Source organism: Coturnix japonica, chromosome 4 (genome assembly GCF_001577835.2).
Source record: "Coturnix japonica isolate 7356 chromosome 4, Coturnix japonica 2.1, whole genome shotgun sequence".
Taxonomy (NCBI): domain Eukaryota; kingdom Metazoa; phylum Chordata; class Aves; order Galliformes; family Phasianidae; genus Coturnix; species Coturnix japonica.
Genome location: NC_029519.1, coordinates 5,013,019 through 5,022,355, shown reverse-complemented (window position 1 = coordinate 5,022,355; position 9,337 = coordinate 5,013,019). Strand labels below are relative to the sequence as shown.

General features: G+C 51.7%; 1 protein-coding gene across 1 annotated transcript; it reads left to right on the top strand.

Moving 5' to 3' along the window:
* The first annotated feature begins 407 nt into the window (after nt 1–407).
* Nucleotides 408–8,560, top strand: TNMD (tenomodulin). The gene is given in 10 exon segments (XM_015860377.2): nt 408–752; nt 755–814; nt 817–972; nt 975–1,153; nt 1,247–1,381; nt 3,994–4,134; nt 5,030–5,131; nt 6,963–7,116; nt 7,959–8,128; nt 8,203–8,560. Coding segments are annotated over 10 exon segments (1,644 nt in total). The 5' UTR covers nt 408–415; the 3' UTR covers nt 8,413–8,560.
* The last annotated feature ends 777 nt before the right edge of the window (nt 8,561–9,337 follow it).

Sequence of the window (9,337 nt, the reverse complement as noted above, 5' to 3'; positions counted from 1 at the left end):
AATTTGCTGTCCATGAAAAAACAACTGATTTTCCCTCCCCAAATAACCTGCTGTCTCCCACTTGTCAACATCAGCCTCTCATGTTAAGACACCCGCATGCAAGGCTGGCAGCAGCTGCAGGGCCAGCAGCAGTCCTGGCATCACCAGTGCTGCCATTTCTTCCTCTGCTTCTCAGCAGAGCAAAAGCAAGCATGGGTTTTCAACGTGGCTTTTCTTCCTTTCAGTGCAGTTTTAATTAGCGCATCCCTGCACTTGGGGTTTTTATTAGCACAGACAGCTTGGGAAAAGGGAGTGTGCCAGCTCCTCCGCACCAGGGAGCTGCTGTCCTGCTCAGAGCAGAGACTTTGCACAGTGATCCTGAAAGCCCTCCTCAAAATGGGTTCATTTCCATGAAGAGATGGGATGATTTCCACAAATGGAAATTGTTCTTAAGTACAAAAAAACATCTAGTCAGGAAATTCCAGGCTGGGCTGAACTGCAGGGTGATGCAGGAGCCGCACAAAGTGAGTGCGGGGTGCCAGGGCCCTCCACAGGGAGAGCTCAGATTCCTGCAGTGCTGGCAGGATGTGCACACATCTGCATGCACACACATGTTTGTGCACACAAATGCAAATGTGTACACATGGATGTGTGTGCAGAAACTCGCACACACATGGATGCCTGCCCACGGGCACACCTGCACTGCTGCTGTGCCCGTATCCACATCCCCACTGCCACAGGAGACCAGGGAGCCTTAGCACAGCCTGAGCACATCCAGGGTGGTGCAGGGGGAAAAGCAGGGGGCAGGGGCAGCGCTTGAAGGTCAAGCCCCAGAGTCTTTAACTGGGACCTCATAAGAGGCCCGATGGGCACCGTGCAGTGGAGCTGAGCGTGGGCTCATCTCCAATCACATGGGAATCACCCGCATTCTGCGAGATGCCGACATCCCCTCTCGCCCACCCGTGTTCCTGTCCCAGCCCCAGGGCAGGCGGGCTGTGGGGAATGCTGGCTGCAGCCGTCATCGGAGCCGCAGGAAGCCAGCTTTACTGCATGTGCAGCCCAGAGGCTGCGTAACTCCACCTCGAGAGCTCGTCCTCGCGTACAGGGAGCAGCCAGCACCGAGATCATGGGAGGGACGTCGCAGCACGGCCCCGAGGACTGTCGCTTTCTGGACGTGAGTTTGCAGTGTGCGTCCCGTGTGCTCATGTCCTCGTCCCACCGGGAGCGATGGCAGAACTCTGGATATTGTCCTTTTGTGCTTATCTAGGCAGAAGCATCCAAGACCCGAAAGAAGACCTGCACCAGGTACAGGGTTTGCGGGCTGCTCTTCAGCGTGCTGCTCATTGCTCTCATCCTCGTGCTCTTTGGTGCCAAACACCTGTGGAACCCAGCACCCAGACAAGTAAGTGCAGCCCATGGGGCAGCATTTCGGAGCGCTGAGCTCCCCAACCTCCTTGCTTAAATTGAACTGCATCCTGAAATCCAGGCAAGTTTGCAAAACGCATTTGCTTACACCACAGGGATTTGTGGGGACTTTTACAAAGCCTTGTATTATTCATAACTAGCTTTTACTTTATACGGGCTGGCTTTTTTCTCTGTCACCACATTCCTCTCCTAACTGACAATTAAAGGGTACGGAGCTGCACCACGAAGAGTTAAAGTTACTCTCTTTCACGGGCAGCAAATTTTATGACAAGTAAGAAAATATTTTCCATTTCATTTCAATTATCTTGCCAGAAACCGGTGGAAAAGTCATTATGCCACCGCATAAAGAGGAGAGAAAGCCAGGACGCAGTGGTGATTGATTGTCATGGATTGTATTTCTTACTTTAATGTGTCTGCAATGCGAGGGGATGGTGAGACGGATTAGCTTTTGGAGAGGGAGCTCCCGCTAACTGGATTGAGCTCCTCCGTTCCCCACTCCCTCTATGCACAGTGCTCAGCTGGGAGGCTCTGGGTGCACTGTGCTGGGGTTTCATTCCCTACTCCTGACAGCTCCAAATTTCCTGTGCACATCCCCCTTCCTACAGTGAGCTTCCCTCGCTCCTCACCAACCCGCGGACCCTCAGGCGCCAGTAGCAGCTTTGTCTTCTTATCAGCACATAGAAATAAATACCGCAAATAGAAGCAATAAAAGCCATATGTGAGGCCGGGCTCTTGCCAAGACGTTTATAAAGTCTCCACTGTTCCTCGAGAAGCACGGTGTGAGCCAGCGGGGTGGTGCTGACCCTGGGATGGGCTTTGACTCAGTTTGGACACCAAGGGAATGGCAAGGGGTCAGGTACAGGAAAATCCCAGCACTGGCCAAAGGCAATGTGGCTAAAACAAGTGGAGATGGGGCTGCTGGTAGCAAGTGACCAAAGGGAGAGACCACCCAGAGCTCACACGTGGGCATTCACCCTTTTAAAGTCATTTTAAATCATTTATGCCAATGCAAATGACATAAAAATGGCCAAGAAAAGTGATGCTGGTGCTTCACCTGTGCTGTCTTGACAAGGAAAGTGATGATGGGGAAAGTCCTGCTCCCAACATCAAAATGCCATCCGTGTGCTCCCACAGCCCCACCAGCAGCGTGGGAGAACCTGGAGCACTGAAAGCCCTTCTGCATCAGCCCTGGTACCCACAGCATGGCAGCATCGCCTCAGCATCACCAGCACAGGCAGGAACCATCAGTGAGGGACTCACCACGGACACATATGGGGACATATTTCACATGGGCAAGCAAGAATCATTTTTAGCCCTATAAAACATCTCTCTGAGCAGCACAGGGCAAGCCAAGCCCAAATGGGTTATTTGGCCACAGCACTGGCATGAATAAGTCTTTGTAAATGGAGAGGAACTTGAGAGTAAGGTACCACTGAGGATTGTACCCTCCTATAGCTGATTTATGGCCCCGTGCACACGCTGTCAGTCAGAGCAGGCAGCCTTCCAGCCACCTTAGGCTCTGCACTACTTTTTCCATACCATAAAGTCTATTGACATATATATATATCTTTATAAAAGCCTCCTGCTGACTAACAGGAGATGCCGGCGACTGCCAAGGAGCACATCATTCTTCACATTTTTACCAGGGGCAAAGGTACCCAGTAGTTACTGCACTGCTCAGCCAGCTCCAGCACCACAACATCCTCCTGCAGTAGCAAAATGGTGACCCGGAAAACCCTGAGAAAGGTTTTGCACAAGCCCTTTGCTTCTGCACGTTGCTATTTGATTGGGAAAAGAGACTCTGCTCAGCTCTCGCTGTGCCAGCAGGATCACTTCTGTGCTTCAAACAGCATCTGCCACTACTCATCCTTTAAGGGCCTGGCGTCCGCAGAGCCGGGAGGGCTGCCAGGCTTGCTGCGCAGGGAGGAGAGGTCTGCTCCCCCGGCCCCCTGCGGGGATGAGCACACCAGGGAGCAGGCTGTGACACCCTGCAGCTCCTCAGCAGCTCTTCAGAAGCCCTCAAGGAGGGCTTTGATCTGCAGGCGATCCCCAACCTCCTCAAGACAGGAGGAAGCACTTCTCAGGGAAAGCAGAAGGCACAGAGATGGAGCCAGCGAGCTGGGGACAGGGGATGGCAAAGTCCCTTAGTCAGGGTTTTAGTCCAGTCTGGAACATAAATATAAGATGTTAGGAAAAAATTCTTCTCAGAAACAGTGGTGAGGTATTGGCACAGGCTGCCCAGGGAGGTGGTGGGGTCACCGTCCCTGGAGGTGTTCCAGAACCATGGAGATGTGGCATAGAGTGATGTGGTTTAGTGTGCATGCTGGTGATGGATTCACGGATGGTTCTGCATGATTTTAGTGGTCTTTTCCAACCGTAATGATTCTATCATTCTATCACAAATTGGTGTGGGATGAGCATCCTCTAGCCCCATGTTCACCTGTTCCTATTCAGGTTCTCCATTATCCCATAGCCAAGCACATGACTCCATCCTGCCCCTCCGCCTTGGGAGCTGCCTCTCCATGCAGGGGTACAAGAAAGACTAGAAAGGCAGTGGGGGCTCAGACAGTGTGGTTCTGTCCCTTTCAGGTCTACGACATGGAGCACACCTTCTTCAGCCATGGTGAGAAGAAGAAAATTGTGATGGAGATCGACCCACTGACCAGGACGGAGACCTTCAGGAGTGGGAATGGCAGTGAGGAGATCCTGGAGATCCACGACTTCAAGAATGTGAGTGAGCACGGTTATGTGGGGAGCTCTGCCCAGACCCCATCTCCTTGCTGTGAGCTATGGGGATGCTCTATGGGAGTACCCTGCACCCCAATGGGATGGTACCCAGCATGTGCTTAAAATGCAACATGTGCTTCCCAGTCCAGCTCTGATAGGAACAAGAGGATCCCTTAGGATGCTGCGGTGTTGCTGGAGCAAGCTCCAGGATGGTTTTGTTCTGCATCAGAGAGTGCAATCCCCATGTGCAGACCACCTGGGCGTACTCTCAAAGGAGAGGAGATGTGTGCCTACGTAAGCTTTAATAGTGGCAAGGTTCAGCTCCAGCAAAATACATTTTAAAAGCGAGACCTAGTTATTGGATTTACCCCTGCAAAGGAATGCAATCATCATAAATCTACCCAAACCCAGTACATTTGTCTGTCTGGAGAGCATTAAAACCTTGTGACAATGTTGTAGGCTCTCTCTGAAACCTAATTAAAATTTGTAGGGAAATACCTTGTGCGGTGACATATGGCAAAATTTTCAGCTAATAGCCTAGCAGGAACTGTGGGCTGAATGTTCATATAACCATAACGGTCAAATACTCTTCTGCATACTTTTATTTATGGTAACTAGAGCTCGTGATAGTTATAAGGAAAGGGGGAGCAAAGTGGAATTTTATGACTACCTGCCTTAAAATATTTGTGAAAAGCCCAATTCTCCCAAACCATAAAATGCAACATCCCTTAGGAGAATCTGTTAGTTCATCTTAGCACTGCTGCTGAGCAGAGTATGCACAAAAACATCAACAGGAAAAATATGACTAAGCTCTGATCCAGCTGTACTCCCCATAGGATGCTGTTATTTATCCTGCTACGCCGTGACTGCTTTCTTGCTCTTTGTTTTGGTGCTATAGGGAATAACCGGCATCTTCTTTGTGGGACTTCAAAAGTGCTTCATCAAAACTCAGACCAAAGTCATACCTGAGACTACGGAGGCCAAGATTCCTGAGCTGGAGGTATGTGGGTAAAGCAGGACCCAAATCTGTGGGGCACCCAGCGTTGTCACTGCAGCCCCACTGCACCAGGCTGCGATAGAGAAATAAGGAGTTGTGATTGCTCCATGAAATGATCTTACTGCGGAGGATTGCTTCTGAAAACAACAAGTCGAAAAAGATGGGATTAGGCAGCCGACGGACAAAAACCTCTCAGCACAATACCGAAGATCAAGAACAATAATCCTGTTGTAGTCAAAAGGTCGCAAGGCAGCTCAGGATTAGCAAACACCAAAAAGTCAATCAAATTGCTTTCTCCGAGAACTGAGCCTCCTGTTCTCCAGCAGAATGAGGCAGAAGTAATGAATTTAAAAGAGCAGCCGCATTTACAAAATGCGATTTGAGAAGGCGCTCTGCCACTTGCATGCAGCCTGGCCAAGCAGTGCCACCATCCTGCACAAAGAAATGGTGTGCCAGCATGGCCCCAGCCTCCACAAGCCTCCCTTTTGCAGATGTGCCTTTAAATATCACCCACCACATCTTGCTGGGACGAGGTGCACGCCTGATGTGCAGCATGGAAATAGTGCTACCTCCATAGATGAACTCTAGAGGGGGATGTGCTGGCTCTGTGAGGTCAGCAGATGTGCCCCATCCTCAAGCCTGCCCACTTGCAGGATGAGGGTCAGTTCAATCCCCCCTTCCCAGAAGCCACGGCAAATTAAGTGCCAGCAGAACATGTGTTTGGAATAAAGTGTGGGCAGAAACATTTCCCTGAATCATGACCCAAATTCTGAGACACAGATTCTTTGATTATGCCATAAGAAGCTAATAGATCTTTCCTGCTACCGCCATAAAACGGATACGACTTTTCAGTCTTTAGCAGAACATTGCCCCAGGTAGAGAGCTGAAATGTGAAACCCAGGGAGATAAATGTAGATTTAAGATCTACCATTTCTTCTGGGGAGCCTGGCTGCCTTGAGAGAAATTGGGAAACACACAATCGGTGCCTTCAGCAGCAATCTCTGCTCTCCTCCCTCCCCTGGTTCTCTGTAGTTTGGAGGGGAAAGCACAAAAGGAGGTAAAAAAAACCCCACATGAACTGGGGAAAATCCCTCCTGGAGCCCCAGTACTGCCAGGCCGCCTTCCCAATGGGACGGCACTTAGCAAAATGCTGCAAACAACTCAAAATCGGTCAGGTGTTGCTGGCTCTTGAGTAAGACTTCTTGAAGCCATATGGGGAAATTCTATAAAAGAAAAATGCAGCTCCAGACACCTTCTGGAGAGGAAAAAAAGCCATTTGCCAGCTTGCTCTATGGGCCACCACCGGCACCATCCACTGCGCCGCCTTGGCAGACAGCACAGCACAGACCCATCCAATAATCTTTATATATCTCCTCCCTAAGTGCCTGCCAAAACACACCATGGGATAATGCAACGGCAGAGACATGTGGTATAAATTACAGAATACGGCCGTGCAAAGAATTTCTGCGAGGAATAAATTAAAGCATTCGATCACAAAATCGGGAGCAGAAGGAGAGAGAAATTAAGTAGTAAGAGCAAAGCAGAAGAGGAGATGTTTTAATCTTTGGTTTTAAACGAGCTGGGGAGCTCCAGAAGGCTGATCCAGATGGTGGGGACCGCAAAGGAGAAGGCTTCTGCAACACAGTGGAGGGAGGAAGGTGAGAGTGGGGTGGTGCTGGTCAGGCGTGAACCTGCTGAGACCCCAATCCAGGGTCTGATGCAGACAGATCTATGTGCTTGGAGTGGAGATGTGCACTGAGGTAAGGAGAAGAGGGGTGCTGAGCTGGGCTGAGGGTCCATCACCACACTGCTCTCAAATCTGACTCTTCTTCAGGGTGAAGAAATCACCACCACCTACTTTGAGCAGTCCATGGTCTGGGTGCCTGGCGAAAAACCCATTCAGAACAAGGATTTCCTGAAGAGCTCCAAGATTTTTAACATTTGTAGAAACGTGACCATCTACTGGATCCACCCAACGCCCATAGCAGGTACAAGGAGCCAAATCCTCCCCCATACACCTGCAGGGTGACCACTGGGAGCAGCCCTGCCACCTACCATGTCCCCTCTCCCACTATCCCACTCCTTCTGCAAGTCTCAGACATGAGCCCAGTGCTTGCCACAACCAAGAGGGAATATGGCCAATGTAATAGCATGGGCTGACAGTTCCCTCTGTGAAGTGTTCATCTCCCCTGGCTCCCCACCGTTCTGCATTTTGTAAAGTGGCCTCCCCCCTCATAACAAGGCAGAAAACCCCTTTGTACCTGCGAGGAAGCCAGCGCTGCTGGAAACTGGGACACCTAAATTCTTATCACCACATGAACATCAGAGCAGGAGCAGCCATCCGCCTCTTAATCACACAACAGGGCTGCCACCTCCAGCTGCTTGCCACACGATCCTATCAGAGGTTGTGGCCTCTGAGATCCGCTGGTATAATTACCCACTCTCTCTAAGCCATTTCTATCAGAATGAGCTCTTTTAAAACCTCAACCAAGACACCTCCCTCCTCAGTAGCTGTGGAGGCATCAGGTTGGATGTTAGGAGAAATTTCTTCTTGGAAAGAGCAGTGATGCAGTGGCACAGCTGCCCAGGGAGTGTTGGGGTCACCAGAGGTGTTCCAGAACCATGGGGATGTGGCACTGAGGGATGTGACTATGGGCATGGTGGGGATGGGTTGGGGTTGGACTGGATGATCTTAGAGGTCTTCCCTGAATGTAATGACTCTATCCTTCCAAACAACCAGCAGATACTGTAGAAGGGTTGAAAGTGCCCCGCATGATGTTGCCTCACAGGGTCCAAGATGGGCCTTTATAAATATGGGTTCTTCCCACAGCTCCGGAGCTGGCTGGCCTGGAAGGAACAGAAGAAGATGACACCAGGCTGCTCATGGATGACCAGAGCTGGCTGGATGGGGACAGTGAGCATGGAACGGAGACTGCCCTGCCAGGACCCAAACGCCGGGCACGGCAGCTGACAGAAGAGGACCTGCCTGTCAATGACTATGTGAGTATGGGGAGGCACGTGCTGGGGTACCCAGCAGCATCCAGGCTGCACTGACAACTGACTCTCTCCCACAGACAGAGAATGGGCTGGAGTTCCACCCACTGTGGGACGAGCGGGGCTACTGCTGCGCACAGTGCCGCCGCGCCAACCGCTACTGCCGGCGGGTCTGCGAGCCGCTGCTGGGCTACTACCCCTACCCTTACTGCTACCAGGGCGGCAGGGTCATCTGCCGGATCATCATGCCCTGCAACTGGTGGATCGCACGCATGCTGGGCCGGGTGTAGCCCCTGTGTGGACCCACTGAGCCCCCAGGTAGAGGCCTGCAGGCTGCAGGACCTCAAGCTCTGAGGGGTGGGCCAGGCTGGCATCATCGTCCCACTGAGCGGTGAGAGGCAAGCAATAAATGTCCTATATGAGCGATTGCAAAGAAAATGGAAAGTCGTTTCATCTCAGCCTGTGATGCTTAATGGGTCTGAGGAGTGATCTAATTGCTCGGCTGCCTCCTTGTGAGCAGCCATAACTCAGGTGGCTGGGAGTTGTCTTGCTGGGAACGTGCTGGGGTCCCCAGCGTGCACCTGGCAGAACCAGCACTTGTTAACAATACACAACACCCCTCAGCTATGGTGCCCCTTACATGTTGCAGGGTGACAGGGCTCCCTGCATGCAGAGCCCAAGCAGGAGCCAGCAGGGAAATGGGCAACCCATGCTGGAGGAAACTGAGGTGCAAATGGCCCTGAGTGCCATTAGCTGTCCCCCAGCCAAGAAACAAGCAAAGCCTGCAATGCAAGAGAGAAAAAATAGTCTTCAAACTGCTGCCACGCTGAGGAGGACACTCAGCCTTCACAGCCAAAATCCCACATTTTCTCTTTTGATTTCACCCACAAAAACAGCTGTTCCAGCAAAGGAGGATGTACATCAGCAAGCAGCAGGTGCCGAGCTCTCATCGCAGACGCTGCTGCAGCCCCTCAGGCTCCACATCCCCACGTGCAGTGTGTCCCCAGAGCTGTGTCCCTGCAGGCATCTTGTCCCGATCCCCATGTTCAGCTCCTGGCAGGGCCTGGCCAGCAGCCTGCCGCCTAGCCAGCCCCAGGCAAACACCCAGCTCAGGAGTGAACGTTTCCTTCCCTCCCTGCATCAGCAAAGCGGCGATTAGGCTTAGACAAATAAAACATCCTCAGGTCCTTCGGCGGCTCAGCTCCCCGAAGCCTC